We start from the raw sequence: 22,895 nt of genomic DNA on the forward strand, positions 1-22,895 counted from the left end.
ACTTTAAGGAAATTAGGTGAAGTTTAGCATACAAGCCTTTTCTCATAGTGTTCAAAACTCCTTACATCTGTTCTAATTAACCTTCTTTTTGTCTGGATGATGGTTAGGTTTAATACCTGTATTACACCAGGCTTGTTTAACATTTTAACCAGTGCTGTCCTTGGGCGGTTAAAAGCTGCCAGTACAAATATGTCAAGATAGCTGGAATTGGACTGGTTGGTGATACTGCCTACATAGAAGAAGTTTTAGTGGGTATCTCACTAATGAGAATCAAAGACGGTGTGCCTATAGTGACTATGAATTTTGATTATTTCCACCCCCCCCCAAAAAAAAAATTCAAAATAAGAATTATTCTTGTTGTTTTAAAAAAGGAAGATACCTGCCAAAAAGAAGGTAACCTTTTTTTTCTCCAGCCTTAATCTCTAATGGATACCCATCCCAGGTTGCGGATTGTACTTGTTTGCTGGTAGAAGAAATAGGTAGAAGGAATCCTGTCCCCACACAGCACTGCCACAAGTCATGTCTATGACACATGGTAGATAGAGTCTGGATTGAGCGTGGGTGAGTGTGGGTGAGTCATGGGTGAGTGTGGGTGAAAGTATGATATGCCCTGGACTCAAATTTGTGTTTCTGCATGGTAATGAGAGTACCTCTACCTTTACTGTGGTCTGCTGTTCTTTACTGAGTCATCCTGGTTGTCCTGTAGACCTGACTGCATGCCATATTTGGTCCTTCAAGAGACGTGTGCAGCTGAGGTACTGGTTTGGGGGGGTCTTTTGGACATGACATTAACAGAAGGAGTTATGGGGGCAGATGGTGATAGGTTTGAGTTGAACCCATGCAGCCAGACTGCTGCCTTGCCTTGCTGTACAGCAAGTGGGTGGGTTCTGGGTGCAGAATGAGGTTATGAACTCTGTGGACTATGTGCAGGCTTGAATCACTTCAGTTTGGAAGTTTGGCTAGTTTGGGCTTGAACGTGTTCATACCTAAGTTTAGAAAACTTTGCACATATAGCCAAATTGTAGTTATCATCTGTACTTCTGTGTAGGAGTGGTAGCTTATAGTTGTGTCATTACTTTGTCTAGGCCCCAATCTTTTCCACCCAAACAGAATTGTTTTGCTAGGATTTCTGTAGGTTGGAGGCGGAAACACTCTAAGTCTTCCATCTCTGCAGCGGAATCATAAAACTTCTCATAGATTACAACTTTTGGTTATAGAGAAGATAAAATGTGGCCCTAGACAACAGCTACATACAAAATGCAGAAAAGGAAAAGAAAAAAAGAAACATAAGAAAAAAAGATGCGATATTTCAATGCGATACCTTGAATGTGCATTGGAAGAAATTCTCTAATTGCTTTATTTTACAAAGATAGTTATATGACTTTATTTTATTAGATATTCTCCACTTCAGATTTACAATATAAAAGATTTGTAAAGAAAATCCTCTTAAATATGTGAAATATTTTAATCTTATAATTGAGTTTTTGAATTTTGCTTTGAAGATTCTGTTTGATAAATTTGAAATAAGAAATATTTCAGTAGAGACAATTCTTCTAACTTAAGTGATAATTACTGAGTATGGCTGAAGCATGTTGATTACGATAGATGCAATTAGTTTGAGTGCAGATGTCTGAATAGAAATACATGTTTCTACCTGTTTCGTGCATCACAGATACTGTGTTTATTTCTGTGTTTTTTCATACTGTAGATGGCTGTGAATGCCCTTCATGGCAAGTAGTTTGATCTGTGTAAAAGAATACTTTCCCTGTAGTAACATGTGGAAACAGTTTGATGGAATAAAATGAGAAGAAATTAATCATAGTTATTCTGAGCTTCTTTCGTTGGTTCATAGCCAGACCTAATTTATACTGAAATCCTTAGGAGATGGTAGTGTTTGGTAACATATAAATAATCTTTCACCTAATAAAAAACAGCCCAGGACATATTTGTAAACTGTTAGATACCTAGCTTGTCTAAATTAACATTGATTGTTATTGTTGTGTAGTTGAACAGTGTCTTAATGCAATCTTTTTCTTCATGGAAAAGCAAGATAAAATTGTTTGTGTATTTACCAAATTCAGCTGTACAAAGTTGACTTTAATGGAGTTCCAAGATGGATGTATTTGTCCTACTAAGTGTGACTAGCCCAACAATCTTCAGCATACAGTTTCAAAGAAGTCAGCTGCTTTGAAGTGTTGAAAATACATTTCTAATATACTTCTATTTCCAGTGTATATATGCCAGACAAATTTATTTTTTCTAAGGCAGCATGACTAAATTATTTGGGAGTCTTGGTTCAGTACTATTTTGCTTGTCAGAGTTGAAAACAACTCTGATTAAAGAATTAAAATTAATAAATATGAATATTGAGAAAACATGTAAAAACATGAGAATAGGGACATTCTTTTAAAGATGGCACTCATAAGCTATGCTTGTATGTGTTTGCCATCAGGCCTATTCCTAAGTAACTTTAAAACATTGAATCTAATGCAGTTAGGATGATTGAAATATAAAATGTACATTTACTTAATGCTACTAGACAGGTGAGAAGATAGAAAGCACAGGGAAAATGAATTTCACGGGAGACAGAGGCTATGAATGGAGAAGAAAAGTATTGTTGGTGTAATTAAAAAGTAGAAGGGAGTCATGCTAGAGGGATGGGAGAGTCTGCTCATTTAGGGCTAGACTCTGTAAAGTTTTAGGCTGTGATTCCCAGTCACTTGAAGTTCAGGGTTGCAAATTAGCAGTGTAAGTGAACTTTGTGGGTCTGTATTAGTACTTGGGGCGTACTGGGGACAGGGGTGTGCCAAGAAATAGCATACTTTTTTTTAGTATGCCAGCCTGCAGGATCTGTGGTTGTCTGAGCTTGTTGCCACACTGTTGTAAAACAAAAGGAATTGTAGTTGTGGTATTTTTTGTAAGGATTTTGTGCCACTGCAATCTTTTTTTCTCTTCCTAGTCTGTATCATTCAACTTGTTGAGCTTTGCAGCTGTTTAGCATTGTTCTGTTTCAACTTTGGCTACCAAAAATTACCAGATCAGTGATGCAGATGTGTTGGTTTTCATGCTCTTTTGAAGCTTCTGGCTCTTTGATAACTTGTTCTTGGTAGGTTGTATTCTAGATGTGGAGTGTTGGTCTCATCTGAATAATGCACTGTGTGTTGGGGGTATTTGTAACCTGGACAATTTCTTGCTTGCAGCTTAATCTGCCCCCCACCGCCAATCCTTTTGGAAATTTTAATGGATTCTGTTTTTTTTGTAAATAAAATGAGTATTTTCAGTTTTTCTGACTATTCAGTAAAAATAAGCTACACTGCATTGTGTAAGCCAGGTTGCTATGTTGTGTGTAGGCTTCTGTGGCCTAAACATTCATACTTCATTTTGTAATAAAAAGTGTCATCAATACCGCTTGGATTTTACTCTCCTTGAACTGACTGTGTTGTCTGATCTTAAAACACACTCTGGTTATGTATTCATTGAATACATGCATCTAAAAATTTCTTGTCAGAATAAAAGTATGATAAAATGGGACAACTCATTTTTAATCAGTGACTCAAAATTGTGATCACCCTGATGTCATCGAATGGCCACAGCTTGTAAAAGATCACCAGGAGAACCTCACTCTGAAAACATTGAAACTAGCCGAATGAAGCGAGCAGCTGCAAAGCATCTAATAGAGTGCTACTACCACCAGTTAACTGAGGGCTGTGGAAATGAAGCCTGCACGAATGAATTTTGTGCTTCCTGTCCAACTTTTCTCCGTATGGATAACAATGCAGCAGCCATTAAGGCCCTCGAGCTTTATAAGATTAATGCAAAACTCTGTGATTTTAGTGTTGCTGTTTAGTGGAAAAGTGGATTAGTACACCTTGAATCTATTGAAAATACTTACGATACCCTATTTTACTGACCTGTGTGATGCACTTCATTCTCTACCTTTTTTTCAGTCACCATCGAATCTTTAAATCCTGAATGCTATGCTCTAGGCAGTTATGCAAAAAACTGAATACAAAACTTAGAACCTGTTTGTAAACGTTTTTGATTTGTGCTGTTTAAAATGGCTTATAAAAGACACCTGTTGTTTCTAAAAGCATCTAGCGACTGGTTCAGTTTTCAGCAGATGGATGGATGAGCTTGCTTCTGAGAGATACCAGTCTGTCACTTCACTGAAATTGATGGAATTCTGCATTCAAGACATTTTAGGATTGCTTTAAGGAAATGATAGATTAAAAGGATGTTTTTCGTTCCAATATTTTGTCTGCAGTATTTGTTTCAATCTCTGTTATGCTATGAAAGACTATTTTAAGAGCTTGCCCACAGATATTTTGATACTTTAACTAATTTATTTAACAAAATATGCAAAAACGGGAGAAAGAAGTGTATGCATTTCCTGGACATGCTAGGTTCACCAAAACTAGTGCTTGACTGTCTTTGAAGTGGAGTGGCTTGAAGGCTGTAAAGTGGACATTTAAAGAAATTCAGTTTAACTATCCATTAATTATCCACTTAACATTCAGGAAGGGTGTATGATGCATTTTGTGTATGATTTTGAAAGCAAATCTACTTGAGATCTGGGTCAAAATGATTAGAAATTGGAAGATGAGTGCTCTGGGTAGGGAAATAGTATAAGACCCAGGCACTTGCTTAGACTCACAGGATTTGTATTTTGCAGTAGGCTAATTCAAAGTGTAAAAAAGATCTGTAAAACTTATAGTGACATTAGCAAGTACTTATAATTTTAAATCAGGACAGATTTTCTTTGTTTTATTAATTTTTTTTAAATTCGTGTCTGAACCTCTTGCCTGAGAGCCGGGCCAAATACCTGTACATTCCTGACATAAATAGCAAGTCAAAGCTGCTCAAATTAGAACAAATACAATTAAAATATCTGAGACTCTCTTTACTAATATGGAAATGGTCCTTTGTTACTGATTTATAACCAGAAAAACAACATGGAAATTCCTTGCAAAGAATAAAATATTTGGTAGTGTAACTGAATAGATGTAGACTGGCTGGATGATTGTGTTCTTCACTTACAACCCACAGCCATCAGGGGCAAAAGCCCCTTTAGATACCGTAGTACCTTATTGTATTATTGGCCTTACTGTGCCCTAATGTTTAAGTTTCTGAACTAAAAAATGTAGTCTGTAGCCACGTCTTAAGTACCTAAATTCCTCTTTCAGTTCATTGCAAGACTGCTAGGAGTGGAATTCGGAAAAAGCTTTGTGCTTGCATGGGGAGGACGCTTGCACTAACCAGAAGGAAGTACCGCAGAACGAGCCATACATCTTAAACTGTGCCCCTCTTTGCAGTGTATATGAGAACAAAATCCGTAGCTCAGTTCTTCTGTTTTTACATGCCAAATGTTATGTTTACACCATCAGTGAAGATACCCATGAGCCAGTTTTGGAAGCAGAAGCACGTGCAGTGAGGTTTGTGTAATCCAGCTTGGGTTTGGCAGCTGTGTCGGTGTATGCCAACTAGAGAATGTCGCCAGAAGTACTGCAGATGCAAGGTTTCCTGTGTTAGGGACTCAGCTCTCTTGTCCCATATGAAAACAATGCAGGGCATACACAGGCCAATATTTTCCTTTGTTTGATCCCAGTTTCACCTAGTCTGAAAGTGGTCTTAGGAACTAATGTAGTTCTTGTGTCACTGAGGTGGTAAACTCAGCCCTGTGTTGGGTCACATCATCTGGTTAAGGGAGCCTCTGTGTGTGTGCTGAGACAGAGGAAGGTCCTGCAGAAAGGTGAGCCAGTACTGAGCAAAACAAACAACCAGTTTCTGTATCTTGTGTCAGGATTTTAAGGTTTCAACTCAGTGCTACACCTTAGCAAGTATGCTCTAGCTCATGGGTTCACAGCTTTTGGACCCCAGCTGCTCATCATATGAAGGTTTTCTGTGCAGTAGAAGCTTCCTGGCTTTAGTAAGTACTAGAGCTCTGCATTCTGCTTTTAGGGCGTAGAGCAGTCACAGACTGAGTTGTCCTTTTTTGGAATAAAAGCTGATTTTTTTTTTTTTTAATCAAACGACTTCTAGTTATCCTGTTACTGTGTACATAGTTAGAATTTCTTTCCCTCGCATGATCAGAAGTCACCCATAAATCTTACTCTTTGTATTAAACTTCATGTTTTCTGTTAGTGTCAGGTATAGTTTGAGTAGACTTGCTGCAGAAGACATCTTATTGTGCCCAACTTGTGATTTCTTATTGAAATGGAGGGAAGACAGGTGAGAAACTCAGCCTGCCACACTGGACTCAGTTCTGGGGTAATGTAAAACAAAACTGTAGTTGTTTGAAAAATGCCATTTGTTAAATTTTAGGTGCCATGAAGCTTTCAATTGAGAAGTTAATTGGGGGTTTTAAAAAATGACGTGTTTGGATTTATTAGAAATTAGATCTTCCTGAATCTTCTGGAAGAGCTAGGCCTCAGCAGAGCAGGAGATGTGGTTCAGTATTGTCACAAAGATACAGATACAGACATTCATGAATTTTTATTGTGCAATAAACCAGATGTCAAGAAAACAATGTGTTTCAGAGCTCTTTTAAGAATATAATTTTGAGTATTTCAATTTTATTTAGAATTGCAGTTTGGTTTTTTGTTCCTCAGAGTGCGTGTTTCACTTGTGAGATTTGGTTACGCAAGTCACATTGTATTCTCTTGGCCTGGTTTATGCTTAAAATGTAACAGGACATGATTGTTAAAAACTGTAATAAAATATTGGATCAGCCTAAGAAATCCTCTTTTGCTAACTGGTTTTCTGGAATGGTAACTGTTTCAGAAAAAAAAATTCAAATAGACTTAACTAATTACAGAAAAGCTGTGGCTAGCATGCTGCTCTGTCTCTTTTCCCATGACCTTCTAATTTTACAATTTTTTTTGTGTGTGTGTGACCAATTAAAATGTGACGGCAGAGCAAAATAACATAGTCCAAATGCCCAGCATCTGGGATATAGAGGTAATAATCCATGTCCTGGAATCATAGGAAATAGAGAGGGGACAAGTTGCAGATAATTTAGTCTCTCTACTTCTGCTGATGCACAGCTTTTCCTCAAAGTACATCTGTTAAATTTACTCCTCATTTAATACATTGACGTATTACTAAAATTATAGCGGTGTTTAGTTTTATCAGTTTGTGTTTTCTATTATAGAAGTAAAATTGATCCTGCCTAGGACAGAAGGGTGGACTAGCTTACCTCTCGAGGTCCTTTACAGACAGTTCTGCTGTGATTTCAGAGTTCTCACTGATTTTTCCGTACCATGTTTTGTCTTTGGATGATAGTGTTTTGCTCCATGTAGTGTTTTATATAGATATCTCTTCCCACGTATTAGAAAGAAAAAGCGCTTTTCAGATTTTGAGAATGTGGATCAGATATTTCTCTTGTCATATGAATCTTTTGAATCTTTTCTCTCCCTTCTCCCTGCCCCGGTAGCTCATGCATATCAGAAATCTGTCCTCATTCTGTAAAAGAATGAACTAAGAAGCTGTATTTTAGAGCTCATAAAGTGCTCAACACGCTGACTGCATTCCTCTTTGTTTTATTGTTCAGTAGTGTGAAAGGGGGAGGGAAGACAGCTAGTTCTTTCTCTTCAGAGAGGAAAAAAGCTTTGGGCTCACTTTTGGTGTGTCATTCTGCCACTGTATGCTTATCTGAGGTCAGAAATCTTGTAGGAATGGACAGGACTTTTATGTACAAGGGCAGGATTTGCCAACAAGATAAATGAAATCAACAATAACAGTGCTCTCATTTTATGTGATGTGATCTATTTCTTTTCTGTCAAAGGTCACTAGACCTCAGAAGATCTTGTGTGGCCGCAGTGATAAGTGTCAGAATTCACCATTGGGAATGGTTTTCTAGGTATACTGATTTAAGATGTTGGATAATTCCAACTGCTTTGGAACAGCACCAATTATTCTTTTTTATTATTCTTAAAAATAGATAATAAACGATATAGTGTAAGGACGCCATTCTCAGTGGTTAGCATTGTTAGGGAGCATGCATTTTGCCCTGTGGCTTGATAAGCAATGTTCTGCCATTGCATCCTCTTCTTCATTGTTGCATGGACAACTCTTGTCCCAATTGCCTTTAGCTTCATATAAAGTTCATGTGAACATTTGATAAGTGACTGATGAAGTGTGGGTAACTTTCTGGTATCAAAATGACTAAAACCAGCTAGGGGAGTTCTGTTTCAGAGATGCCATAGATCTTTAATACTATATATTGACGAAAAGATCAAAGATAAGTGTTTAACTGGTTTCAAATCTGAGCAAAACCAAAACGGAAATATAACAATTTAAATATCTGTTCTGGGGCACAGTCCTGCTGGATATTGAATACTTTCTGATGTACATACTGTTTTCCCAGTGATTTCACTGGTAAGTGTGGTTGTTCAGTATTTCACCGGGTGAATTCAACACGGAGGAGCAAGCTCAATTTTCTGAAACTTTTCTTGTTGCTTATTTCTGAGCAGTTTAGCCAAATTGAAATCTGTGAAAGCAATAGGTGTTGTGGATTGTCAAGACCTCTCAGGTGTGTCTCCTGCTGTTTGATATCTGAATAGGCCTAAGAACTGTCCTCAGAGAAACCACCTACTATGTATGTAGAAGAAAGTCTGAAAAACGAGCATCTCAGATCTGTACATGTATTTGCAGTAGATGTTTATGAAGGACTTAAGATTTTTTTCTTTTTGTAAATTGGTCCTCAGTGTGTACTTATATAGCCTTCCGTTGGTATATTCATGTTAAAAGTCTCATGCTGACTAAGTATATGACTTGTGCATTATGAGATACCTAAAAGATAAATAAGTAGAAAATGTATTTTAAAGCTCTTACTTTTTTTGACTGCAACTATCTGATATACATTAATATTAATAACATTTAGGCCTCTCTTTGTGTTTTGTTCGACAGGCAGCAGGAGCAATTCGTCCTCTAGTTTCTACTGTTATTGCCTCTGCTGCAGATGGCTGTTTAGACCACTCATTGGAACGTGCCAGGTATAGAGCGAGTGAAATGCCGCAGGCTTTCTTGTTTGATATAATCTATGAAGCATATCAACAGGTAAGACTTTGAGACTTTCTAAGACTTTTTTCCATTTACTTTAGTTAAAAAAAAAAAGATAACTTTATTTCTCCTCTTTCAAAAATAGAGATTCAGTGTCTGTTTCAAATCACATCAAACTGTTTGCGTATTACTTCTCTGTAGTCTTTTGATGAAAATGCTTTATCATTCTAATCTATTCAAGTTTTTCAATTATCAAACTGCCAAATACAAGAGGGGGTGAGGGGTCTAAACTATTAGAAAGACAGATTTGATTTAATTTTTATTGTGCATTAAATAGATCACTTAAATGAGTGGGTTAATGTGTTTAAAATTAGGTACGTATTAAGTATGTATTGTTGACTGAGAGTATCAAAGAGTTTTGGATGCACAGTGTAATAATGACATTATATAATAATATGATGGGATACAGGCTGTTCTAAAATATTGGGATAATATTAACTTGATACATTTAGCTAGATAAGTGTTTAATTTGTTTCATGTTGCTTGTGTATAATATATATTTTGATTAGTGGCTGAAAATAATATTTATTTAGTCTCTGTGGTAATTATCCATTTTTTTCCTAATATATTGCTTTAAAATAATCTTTATTTAGGAAAATAAAAATTGTGGGTGGTGTATTAAACCCTGACTCTTTTGCCTTTATACCTCTTGAAGACTGCTTTCGTTTGCCCCACCCTGCATTCACAGTTTACTGGAAACACTCCAGGCTTTCGTCTCAGCATTCTATTTCCTTTTCATTCATCACCTTGTGGAAATTGCCTGTCCTCCAGGTATCTTCCAGACTGACTGGAAGCAGAGCATTTCTTCATTTGTCACTTGGAAGGAATTATTTTTTACTCCAGTAATGCTGACAGTCATGCTTCCCATCAGTCTTTCATTTCTAGAGTGAACAAGCCCAGATTACTGATATCTACCTTCAGAGAGTACATAGCTTAGAAATCACCAACAACAGAACAAATGCGTGGACAGGCAATGAAGAAGAAACAGTTGCTTAGTTGTTCAGTAATTGTTTTACTTAGAAATGTTGGCACAAATTCTATGTCATACCCTTTATGCTTGATACTTGAAGCTATTCTTAGATGCTGAAGATGAAGGGCTGTCCAAGATGAAGAGCTACTCAAGTGATTGGACTAGCTCCAACCTTTTTACTTCTGATGGGAGGCAGGGGGATGTTCTTGCTGTGTATGATAACATGGCTGATACTTCTAAGTGAGATTCTAGCTTGAATGTAGTGGGCATACTTGTGATAAAGGCAGCATATATGTGCATAGAACACATCTCAAGAGACAACAGCTACTGTTGGTTATACAACTGTTTCTTTCTTGTTGATGTGTATCTCTTTTGGCAAATTGCATGTTTATGTGTTGTTTCTCACCCCCACCCCCCCAAAAACAACCCCCTATTTTTTTCCTACTGTGTTTGCTCTTAGTTTGCAGATACAGTAGAGCTGGCAAATACATAAAAAGCTTTTCCCCTAAATGCCTTGCTCAAAAGGCAACTAAATTTGCAATCCCTATGCTCCTCTGAATAGTGTTCTCTTCTTGCATATGCATTCCATCAGTCGTCTTTTTTGTATCCCTGCTCTTTCAAGAACAAGCCACCAAAGTTGTTAGCAAGCAACCAAGGCTATGGTTCCTTGTCCCCAGTTCCCTTTGCATTGGCTAAATTCTGGTCATTTAAATGCTCTGTGCCTTGGAGCTCTGGGAAGGATAACACTTCACTAAACCTCTCAACTCATATTGTTTGCTAATTATTTATGTTTCAATGGTGCCTAGCTGTCCAAGTCAAGGATTAAGACCCTATTGTTCTGGGAACTGTACAAACAAATAAAAAAGATAGATAATTGTTGTCCTGAAAAACTTAGTCAAGCTACTGTAGGACAGATTTTTGTAGGGGTGGATGCAGCTTATGATGCTTCCTAAATATTAACATACCCATCATTAGTTCCCACAACAACTTGGTGAAGTAGGTAAGTATCATTGTACAGATGAACAAAAAAAGATAAAATAATTTTGTTACTCATGTTGCAAGTCATTCACAAAGCTGGGAATGAAATTCAGTTTGGCTGACTCAGCATGGGATCATGATCCCACTCCTGTGTATTTTATACAGTTGTGACCTTTATGCAACAACAGTGTGAGGAAAAACAACAGTCAAACATGTGTTCCTTAGAAAGAAACTGTCCATTTGAATTATTGCTTCAAATAACATAGGCTTTTCAGTTAGGGTGGGTAATGTGGAATACTGCTTTTAAACTCTATGTTATTTAAATGCATCATCTGATGTGAGTAGGTAGATTTAGTGAGTTTACTTCCAGATGTGTTCTTTCTCATGAATGTAAGATCTCTGAGTATCTTGACCACTAAGCTGCAACATTCCATTAAAGGTCAGTTCTCTGATTCTTACAGGTTTGCCATCTATAGTTTTTTTTGCACTTCTTGTCTGGTACCAATCTGGGCAGAGCAGACTAGTGCTCCTTCTCCTTTTATTGCCATTTTGAATGTATTTAGAAAGGAATAAGCTATTAACCCTATTAAAATACGTAAAAATACTTTTGTATGATGGTTACCAAATTAAAAGTAATTTCCCTAGAAAACTTTTTCCATTTCTTGCTTGATTAAAAAATGATAGTAATGATTTGGGAAAAATACATGCCTTGTACATAAAATTAATTGAAGTAGATAGAACAAATGCCAAAGATTGGTTTACAATATTGTCTTAAAATATATGTATACTACAGTGAATTCCCTTTGCTTTTGGTGCCAAAAATCCAGCACAGATTTTGAGGACATTCAGTCAGGTTGTTTGCATGCATTTCATTGTGATGCATCTCATTTTTGTGTGCTGGATCTCAATTTAGTTTTCACTTTTACCTCTTCTCTGTTGCGTAGAACATACATATTCCAAACAGATCTTCTTTGTTCAGATATATGTTGCATTCTGATTTAACTGTGACGATGTTAAGATTTCTGACATCATAACTATTAACTCTTCAGCTTTATAGTAGTGCTGTTGAAACCTTTTAAATTTTGTTGCTCAAAAATTGCATGCACTCCGTTGTCTTTGTAATGACTTTGAGAGCTCATTAAAACAAACATTCTTCATCACTTGGATATCTGATATTTAAACCCCCTTTAACAGGGCTTTTCAAAGGTTAAAACCCAGTACTTTTATTTTTTTAATGTGATTTTTCTGGCTTTGGGTTTTCCTTATTACAACCACTTTGTCAAAAAAAGAAAAAATGTTGGTCTGGAAGTGACATCAAATTAGAGTCTGTTTGGTCAGTTACCCAGAAACAGGGTTAAGTATTCCATCCATTACCTTTGAAGTATGCTATGAAATAATTTCCGTTGTGTTTCTAATTTTTGCTTGTGTTGTGTGAGAGAATTAGGTTCTGTGAGAAGGTATTCATTATATTGTTTTCAAAAGGGTTTCTTGTTAGCACTAATTGCATCTCCTTTTGCTAGGTGTATTAACTTGAAATCTTCTGTTCTTTGGGACAGTCCTCCTCTCACAATTCCATAATGTTTCTTGAGCCTGATGGGGAAATTACTTCATCTTTCTACTCTGCTATTGTAAGGTAGCCAAGGACTTCTACCTGCAAAGTAGGGTTGGTTTGTTTGTTTGTTTGTTTTTAATCCCTGGAGAAGTAAATAAATCTAAAATGGGAAGAGCAATTCAGAAAATGTTGGTGAGGTACTGGATACTGCTAGGTCTTCTGATGGTTAATTTTGAATAATTTATTTTTAACCATACTGAAACAATAGTATAGATTTATGAAAATATTTCCTTAAAAAGAACCTCAGACTTTTTCAGTTAGCATCAATTTTAACATCAGTTAGTGGTGGAAATGGCTTTTTTTAATATATCTGTGTATATGCTTGAGAGTTAAAAAAAAAGACATTCAGATCTCCCATATTTTTACTTTTTTATTGCGGGAATGCAAGTGGTTTGAGAACCATTGTTGTTTCTTGGTGAAAGAAGAATTGGGAATACTTTGTGTCTGCCTTTTTGTGATGCAGCAGGTAGTGGAGGTGCAACAGGGAAGGGAAAGATTTTCAGTATTCTTCTATCTCAAATGATAATTGCTCCAATGCAGCAGGATCAGAAGATCACTCTTCAGGAAATAGCAGCTTCTTCCATTCTAGAATAGTGATACTGATTTTAACATTTTTATAAAGTTTCTGTTACATTGTTATACATTTGACTTTTAACTCAGGATACCTCTTGACCCCTGTGTTGGACATCACATAAGCCAGACTAAAAACTTTTAAAGTCAATACTGAAATTAAGCAACTGTTCAGAGCCTGCAACAGCCAGTGGAGCTAAAATGATGTCTTGATCTTAAAAGGTCTCACTACTCTGACTTATGTGTCATTAGATAGAGCACTTAGCTATAATAAATGAATAGGCATAATGGCATTTTGGCAGATACAGGCACCTACCCCTGTATGTAACACTGCTTAATGCCTTCTGTTGCAAGTCTCTGTGTTCAGTTGGTTATATGAAGCATGGGAAAACAGCTGTTTACTTCTATTTCAGTGAAGTATTCTGATGCCTCCACTTTGTAGTAGGCCTTTGGAATTTGGGATGGTCCTGAGGTGAAAAAAGGATGAATTATACAGGCATCTTTACATGTGCCTGTTAGTGCTACTGTGTCACTCATCATATATATGCCTCCTCACCTCATATTCCTATGAAGTACAGCACTGCTTTCATGCTCTTCAATTTGTTAAATTTATAAAATTTATAAAAGTTACAGCTTTTATTTGTATGATGCATGCTTGACACAAGGTGGACAGGTGACAGATGCAAACAACTGCAAGGGGAGGAAGAACTGTATTTTTAATGTGTGTGGTATCTCGCAGGCAGGAGGCTTTACCTTAGCCAGGGGTTTTCCTTGGGATGTTGGGTAAAAGGCCATATAAATGTGTTAAGGGGATAAACGTAATGTTGCTTCAGTGCTCTCAGTTCTGGCATGTCCTAATTTGAGTTCTTGTTTCCTGCACAATGTAATGAACCATACTGCTAACCTTCAGTAAATATTAGTAGTGAACAAGTTAAACTTTTTAAAATAAAAAATGCGAATCTCTACTAAAGCCTGTGGAAAAGTTGTAAAATTGCAGAACCTGTGATTTACTTCAGTTCTAACCTACCTGGGACACAAACAGCCAGTTGGATTTTTTTTTTTTTTAATTTTTTTTTAAGGGTAATAAGAATTAAATTCCTGATCTTTGGAAACCCATGTTTCTCTTCTATTCTTATCAGCCCTAAGGGAAATCAGAAAAGTTTAAGTGTTAATTGAAAATCCACCCTTTCCAAAGATAGCAAATAAAGGATAAATTCCTTAGACTTGTTCATTTTTGCTTAAGATAGTTTCATGTTTCTGTTCAGCTTTTTAAATTAATTAGGAGCAAATGCAAAGTAGGAGGGAGGAGGGTGGGAGGAAGACTTCACTTACTAGAAGTCAAGTGTTCCCCTGGAGCAGTATCTTTTAAGGAATTAGAGTATCAGGAAGTCAGGTAGACTACCTTTTTCATTTAATCAGAGTAGGCTGACACTGATTTCTGTAATACCTGTTTCTGACATATTGTGAAATGCAGAGAGATCTTAGAGATCTTTTGTCTTAACACAAAGCATCTTGTTGTGTCACGTCACGTTAGTGTACAAAGTAACACAACCACAATATACAAAGGCTGAAATACCCAAACTTAACAAAGCATTGTGTATGTGAAATGTATCTGCCAAAGTAAGGAAGGTAGCAGAAATAACTAAAAGACTTTGTCTTTCCTGATCTGGCAGAGAAACAACTGAAAATGAAAGCAGAAGAGGAGTGGCATGTAGAAGATCCTGACTAGCTTCTATGTCGGAGATGTAAACAAAAAGCCTAGGGAAGATGATACGATGGTTAGAGAGTTGTCAGCATGCATGCTGGGGATACAGTAGAATTGCTCACCAATGTGACCAGTCTGGTGAAGCCGAGGACCTTGTAAGAGGGAAGAGCTACAGACAGCTGAAGAAAGTGTGGGACATGTTAGAAGGCTTTTCTGCAGGAATCCTTCACATGTGGATGGCATGGCAAAGTCTGATCACTATTTAAAGATAGAGTGATAGGTTTATAACAATCTTAATTTTAAAAAATAATTTTGATACACAATTTTTTTTCTGGTAATCTTTTATATGTTGTTTTACAGTTAGCCTCAAGATCTTCTGTACCTTGGAAAATTCACCACGAAAGCTACACCATTTTTTTGGGGTGTTTGTATTGCATATGTAGTTAGCTTAATCATCTGTTGATAGTAGACCTTTTGTACATTATGGAAGTTTATATTTAGCTAGTCAGAAGAATGAAGCTGACATAAAAAGAAAAAAATAGGAACAGGAAGCAGTGATATTCATTGAAGGAAGATGAGCTTTGACATGTTTAGAGATGTTTCTCTGAGGCATGTCTATAACCTCCTTACAGATATCCACACAGAACAGACTGACCTTAGGGATTCTATCTAATCTGTGTAGAAACTCTGTAGAGATTAGTACTTTTTGGGACTACACTGAATTAATACATCTGTTAATATCCAACATTACCCACTTTTTGGATAATAAGCAATCACATTTACTTATGGGGCGTTACAGCATCTGCCTGCATAGGAGAGAGCTGCTGTATATAAGCATAGTAATGACAAGATACAAAATAATAGTGTGTCATGGAGAATCATGCAAATACTTTGATGCTAAATTCTGGGAGGCAGATGTTCTTCCACTCCCCAAAAAAATCATTAGAAGATGTCCACAGATGGGGTTGAGATGGGGAGAAGAGATATTCTGCAAGCTGTCCAACCTGGTCCTTAGTAGAAGAAAAGGAAATCCCAAAATTGTTCTCATCTAACAAACCCCTGAGAATGTTCAGGAAAGATTTTGCCAGGGTAAGAAAGGAAGTTGGCTATTGTTAGGCCCATTGTAGAAGTATTTGCTCAAAGTATTGTCTTTTCTGTATGTAAATAATAGGGAGTGTATTCCATGTGGATTTTATAAACTTCTAAAGTGCTTTTTGAAAGGGCACAACATTACTGGGATTCTTCTTCAAACATGTGTGAAGCATTTTATTATCCTCTGTAGTGGGGAAGTGGAGTCAGCTGTAGCAGTTTAGTAATATTTTGGCATAGGTCAGGCAAGACCTTCCAGGCAAAATGTCTAGACTGATTTGGGGATTTTCCTGTGGGTTCATTCTTTGTTAAAGAAATCAATGTCTGTCAAATTAACATTGCCAGGAGCAACAGGCGATTAAATGAACAGTAGCGGACAAATTGTTGACTAAAACCTTGGCAACTTTGGGAGCAAGGGTCAGATTCAGAAAAAGGGCTGAAGGTCAAAATGTAAGTGAGGCAGAATTTGGGCATTTAAGTCTAATGCTGGAATCCTGGAAAAAACCACTGCTCACCTCCTTGCTAAGACTAAAGATAACTGAATATTCAAGGCACCTCAACTTTTTTTTTTTAACATTCACCAAATGTGAAAATTTGTGTATGCCAAGGCATCTAAGTTGTGGCAAAGATGAACAGCTTAATATTTACCTCCTGTAAACATTCACTTGCAGAAAAAAATGTTTTGCCTGATGCTGTTCAATCATGCATTGGTGATATGGGTCAGAGCTGTTTGGTTTTGTAGTGTAAAAGAGATCACCATTGTTTTTAACATATGACAAAAAGTAGGTAAGATATATAGATTTTATCATAAGCTCGTAATGGGTTGTTTCTTGGCCTTCATCTTTAAAAAAGCATCATACATCTTTTATTAAGTGTATTATGTTGTAAGGATGATCGATTTACCTTCTTCTTCTTCAAATGTATTTTGCGGTTTCTATATGCTCTGTGTGTTTGTGTATGGAGATCCACTTCCTTTTCCACCATCCTCAGCTTTGGTCACCCACTTTGCTTTTACATTTTGTAGTTACATGTTCAGGTCTTCTAAATATATGCCACATCAAGGCATATATTTGTTGTCTTTTTCCTGATTCTGCATTCCAGTTTGTGTCTATAGGTTTTCTTCCTTCTCATCAACTGTATTCTGAAATACTGAATCAAGACGTGATTTGTGAATTATACAAGAGCTAGCTAAAATAATAGTAATCTACTACTTGTAGGATTTGTATGAGGACAGTACTACAAGCCAATGCTTTTCTTTGTATGGAGTCCTAAAGGCAGCATACTTCCATGCCTATGAAATGTAATATGTAATTACAGTTTTAGCGTAACTACCTACTTGGTTGGTCCAAGTCAACCTACCTGGCTGAATAGTAAAGTAGCATGGATTATTTCAGTTTGTTGAAGTTCCTACTCCAGTTCCTTTGATGGTATAATAATATAGATTTTAATTAGTTGTATACTAGTATCAAGATGGAGAATATCTGTGAGTTTTTCAATGTGCAATCTAAGCATATGAAATAACCTAACAAAGGAAGCCTTTCTGCTGATTTGTCCATGGGTCATTAGGATTTTAGATTGGATTGTTTGATAAGGAAATCTGTGTAGCTCCTAAATGTTGAAGGAAAACCTAGTATCTCATTTTTCCTTATGTGAGAAGTTTTTACTTTATTAACAGCACCCTTTCATTGTTGTGGTCCATTTTGGCTCGGATTTTGTCTCTGGTTTTAGTCCCATTTTAAAAAAATCATTTCTTTGGAACTTCAGTAGAACCTGAGTTCTGTTCCATTTCATTCCTGCTGAAAATTGGTAGTTTTTTGGTTTTGATACAAAATTGCAATGGAGCTAATTTTTTAATAATGCAATTTTGCAGAGGATTTTGGTCTGCCTTTCTCTATTCATCTTCAGGCTGGTGCACACAGACCGGTGCTTAAACACAGGGTTGTCAACCTCACCTAAATGAATATCCTAATTTGTACACTCTTCAGGTTGTAGTTCTGAGATGTTTTCCAAAGAGATTTTACAGTTACTTCGTCTGGCATCTTTTTACCCTAGCAGCTTTGTCCTGAGATTTAGAGGAATAAATTTTTTTTTTCCCTTTCCCTGTCCTTAGAACCTACCCAATTCTACAGAATTCTTTTCAGGATAAATATACTAAATGAATTTTGTCAGTCATGCTTTCATTTATTCAAAACCTGAAGCTAGATTGGTGGTCTATTGAGAAAACTATGCTAGTTTAGATAGCTCTGTACTTAATTAGTTCTTTGGCGCAATGGTAGAGCCAGGATATTGTATGAATCCCCCACCTTGCCCTAATTAATTTCTGCCACAAGAATGTTTGGAGAAATTCTAATGCCTTGCATAAGAAAAAAAAAAAACGTTTTTTTGCTAATGGGATAATTACTTCCATTTTATGGCACTCCTCATCCTGTAGGATCTTAAAGCACTTCGCAAATTCACATATTAACTCTTGGAACTGTTTGGTGCAGTGGTGCAAAGCTGCCACACCCTGGGTGAAATCTGGCATCTCTGTAGCAGTGAAAAAGCATTTTGTCTTCAGATATAATTTGGAGGGTGTATGTTAGGGAGACACACTGCAATTATTCAAGTTGGAAATTAGACTGGATTCTGAGAGTATTGTTGCAAGTGTTACTGGATTTACCCTGATAAGCGTACTGTATCCACCAGAATCACCCATTTGGCACAGGCTCAAAAAATGCTGGATACTGAGCAAGAATCACTGTATCCAGCTTATGGGAGACCACCCATCTAAATTGTCATCTGCTGCTTGTTTTGAGAGAGCCAAGAAGAAAACAAGGTAGTGATGCTAGAGCTTTTAATCTCTTAGCTATTGATAGTTTAGTGTATCGAAAGGCAAGGAAAAGGACCATTTATGATCTTGCATAATTTCAAGAAGTGATTCTCTTAACATTATTCACTCGTGGAAAAATTTACTTACCTGTTCAAAAATATTTAACAATAAAATGCATTTTAACTTGGCTTGAATTTGGCTCACCTCTGCTTCTAAGCCTGATTAAATTCTCTGTTGGTTGCTTAATTTTAGAACTTGATATATTTAGAAATCTCTTTACTGGGAGAATGTGAACAGTCACTTCTTTACATTTTCTTAGAATAACCTAAGTTATCTATAGTTTTCTATATTGGGACAAGATTTTTTTTGTCTTATCCATATAACTCTTTTCCAAGTATTTTTCCAATTTACAAGATAATTTTTTAAAGTGTAAACAATGAGTCCTAACACAGTATTTTGGCTACTACTGTTGTCACATAGAATATTAGCATTTTCTTATTTCTTCTTGACGTTATAACTAAAATATGACTTCTAAAAAAGCTGAAATTATATGGGGTCTGAAATTCTGTGTTCGGCTGCATGCTCAAAATTACTGCTGTGTTCTATTCTGATATCAGAAAAAACAATAGTGTCTCATGGTTACTCAGGACCTGTTTTATGAAGTCAGTCTGATTAATAACTAGCTCTTAGTTGCATCAGGTATTTAATCTTCATACCAGTACCATTGTTTATTCTCACCTAGTTTGTATTCTCATTTTCATTATGCTAGTTTGTGTGGACTTTGTTGGAGTAACATTAGGAATATATCTACTGCTGAGGCACAAAGAGAGAAAGACTGATTGAAAGACTGAGGTTTGATTTTTGGTGATCTGTTATTGTTTCAGGATTGTATGTGTCAACTGGGACTTCACCAGCAGTGATATTCATCTCAGTTGCCAGTCATATGGACACAATGCATGCCGAGTCCTGGCTGCTAGGCACCTTGTGTCCATAGTGCAAATGATGTGCTTTAGAAGGTGCCCTTGCATATGACTTTCACCTTGATGCCACCAGAAGGGAAGTGACTTTGAGCTTTCCAGCAGCATAGTCAAGTGCATTTTGTATGATTCTGAGCAGGGATGCAGGAAAGACTTTTACCAAAAAGAACCTCTCCTGCACACTAAATTGGTAATGTAGACACAACCCTTGACATTTCTTGTTTGTGCCTACCGGTACCCTTCTTTCCTCGGCAAAGCACCTCCAGTTATTCTTGACTAAGTTTTTATTCCTTAATAGCAAAGACACACTTTTTCCCCTCTCTCTAAGGTCGATCATGATTTGTCTAGGAGAACATAGCAGACCTCATTCTCTGGAAGGACTGAATTATGGATTACTCTGGATATGTAGGCGTTAGGGCTCTCTGTCTAATTTTCAAACAGAACTAGGGTTTTTCAAAACAGTAGTATTAGTGGTTTTTATGATTTCAGTGTAAAGTCAAGCACATGTACTTCTTTTACAGGATGATTGGTTTGTTTGGACCTCTCCTTTTGCAGAGACAGAAGCGGTAGCAGCCAGTCCCTTCTGAAGAGCTTACAGCCATCCATTGCAGCACTCCAATCGTGAGACTCGTCCCACCATGTTCCCATGATGGCAACTAAGTCATAGCTATCCCGCTGCACAATGGCTTCCTGCTCCTCCTGTTTGCCGCCCATGCTGCGTGCATTGGTGTAGATGCACTTGAGCTGGGCTGCCGATTTCTCCCCTGACATTGGCGTGCCGCCCCTAGGCTCTTCTTTAGTGAGCCTGGTTTTATCCCCTTCCACCTTCGAACCTAGTGTAAAGCCCTCTCGATGAGCCTCGCCAACTCATACGCGAGAATCTTTTCCCCCTGTGAGACAGCTGAACTCTGTCTGTCGCCAGCAGGCCCGGTGCTGTGTAAACCTCCCCATGATCAAAGAAGCCAAAATTCTGCCGATGGCACCAGCCCCTAAGCCACGTGTTGATCCGATGATTTTCTTAAGTATCTTAAGGCATGGATTTAAGAACAGAAAAGATAGCACTTACGCTTTCTCAAAAGAATTTTAAAACTTGATCTTTCTGTTTCTTTTTATCCGGAGTCACACTTAAGGATGCTGGGGCTAGGACCTAGTCTTGTTATTATACTTCAGCTTCTGTTTCATTTTGAGGTCAGAGCTAGAAAACGACAGCCAATAAAATGGATGCCTTCTCTAATTGTCTAGGTGCCTTATTTCAATGTTTTTGTTGTAGTTGTTCCTTGATGAATCTAAGTCAATGACATTTTTTCTTAGCAGTTTTGACAGAATGGGACACTGAAAACAAGGGTTTTTCAATTTAGCTCATTAGTCCTAGATCCTATCTTTTGGTCACGGAATCATGTGAGATTTGTTACTTAGAAGAAAGTTGAAGGAACCTGTCCAAAATGGACAGAAATATCCACATAAGAACTTTGTTCCTAGATCTTACACAATGATTTTGTTTAGTTTATGCTCAGAAGTGCAAACTTTGATATAAATATTTGTTCTCTGCATCCATATACGTTTCTGAATCCCACTGAGTTTCTACTTTTACATATTGTGACAGTGAGTTTTTCAAGCAAATTTGTGTTTAAAGAAAAAAAAGAGCGGAGTTATCCCCAGCCTTGGCTAGTAGCTGAAACTTTAAACAGTGATAGGGAAAGCAAATTTGATGTTGCCCAGCCTGTGTGTTCGTGCTCCGCATTCTTGGCTATGGGACTCCTGCTGCCTAGCAGCAAGTTGTGTAGAGTGAACAGTTGTTTTCAGCCTCAACATAAGGAGAGATTATAAACTGCTTTCAAAGAAGACTAATAGGAAGAAAATGCACAGCTGACTTGACTTGGGAGCTCATATGCCTACAGCAGGAGTATAGAACATGGTTGCTGGTGATGGCGATGTGGACTGCGTTCATTGACCCAGAACATTTATTCCAGAAAGGGAAGAAGCAAAATTACTCTTTCATTTGTAACTTTTACTATTAAAAAGATACTTAAAAGCATTACTCATTTTTAACCCTTGTCTCAATAATATTTTAAACCTTTAATTGCACATTTTGTTCAATTTCATAGAATCATAGAATCATTTAGGTTGGAAAAGACCCTTAAGATCATGATTTCAATCAAAATTGACAGAGGCATAGCGATTTCAATGATGTTAAGTCCCTACATTGTTTTTGAAAAATCAGCGAGTGTGAGGAGGAGGGAAACCCAAATGAGAGGAAGCTGGCGCCTCAGAGCCTTCAGGCTGAGAGCCGTGGCTGAAACGTGAAATCAGCTGTTATCTTCTGGTTTTCTTGATCATGCACCTTTTAGCGCATGGGATCTTGGAACCAACCAATGCATAAGTTCTTTAACGGGTATTTAGCGGACTTAGAAGCAACTTGAATCATAGAATCATACAGGTTGGAAAAGACCTCTAAGATCATCGTGTCCAACTGTCAACCCAACACACCATGCCCACTACACCATGTCCCTAAGGGCCTCATCTACACGTCATTTAAATACCTCCGGGGATGGTGACTCCACCACTTCCCTGGGCAGCCTGTTCCAAGGCCTGACCACTCTTTCAGTAAAGAAATTTTTCCTAATGTCCAATCTAAACCTCCCTTGGTGCAACTTGAGGCCATTTCCTCTCGTCCTATCGCTAGTTACTTGGCAGAAGAGACCAACACCCACCTCGCTACAACCTCCTTTCAGGTAGTTGTAGAGCGCGATGAGGCCTCCCCTCAGCCTCCTCTTCTCCAGACTAAACAACCCCAGTTCCCTCAGCCGCTCCTCATAAGACTTGTGCTCCAGGCCCTTCACCAGCTTCGTTGCCCTCCTCTGGACATGCTCCAGCACCTCCATGTCCTTCTTGTAGTGAGGGGCCCAAAACCGAACACAGTATTCGAGGTGTGGCCTCACCAGTGCCGAGTACAGGGGCACGATCACCTCCCTGCTTCTGCTGGCCACACTATTTCTGATACAGGCCAGGATGCTGTTGGCCTTCTTGGCCACCTGAGCACACTGCCGGCTCATGTTCAGCCGGCTGTCAATCAGCACCCCCAGGTCCTTTTCCTCTGGGCAGCTTTCCAGCCACTCTTCCCCAAG

The 22,895-nt window shown here is 37.6% G+C and overlaps 1 protein-coding gene across 1 annotated transcript in view; it reads left to right on the forward strand.

The window, feature by feature from the left end:
• CRPPA (CDP-L-ribitol pyrophosphorylase A) overlaps nt 1-22,895 on the forward strand; it is a 124,308-nt gene that overhangs the window by 15,178 nt on the left and 86,235 nt on the right. Inside the window, exon 3 of the mRNA XM_075143649.1 lies at nt 8,908-9,057. Within this exon, the coding sequence (XP_074999750.1) occupies nt 8,908-9,057 (150 nt within the window). The remainder of the gene's footprint in view (nt 1-8,907; nt 9,058-22,895) is intronic.

Source organism: Calonectris borealis, chromosome 2 (genome assembly GCF_964195595.1).
Source record: "Calonectris borealis chromosome 2, bCalBor7.hap1.2, whole genome shotgun sequence".
Lineage (NCBI taxonomy): Eukaryota > Metazoa > Chordata > Aves > Procellariiformes > Procellariidae > Calonectris > Calonectris borealis.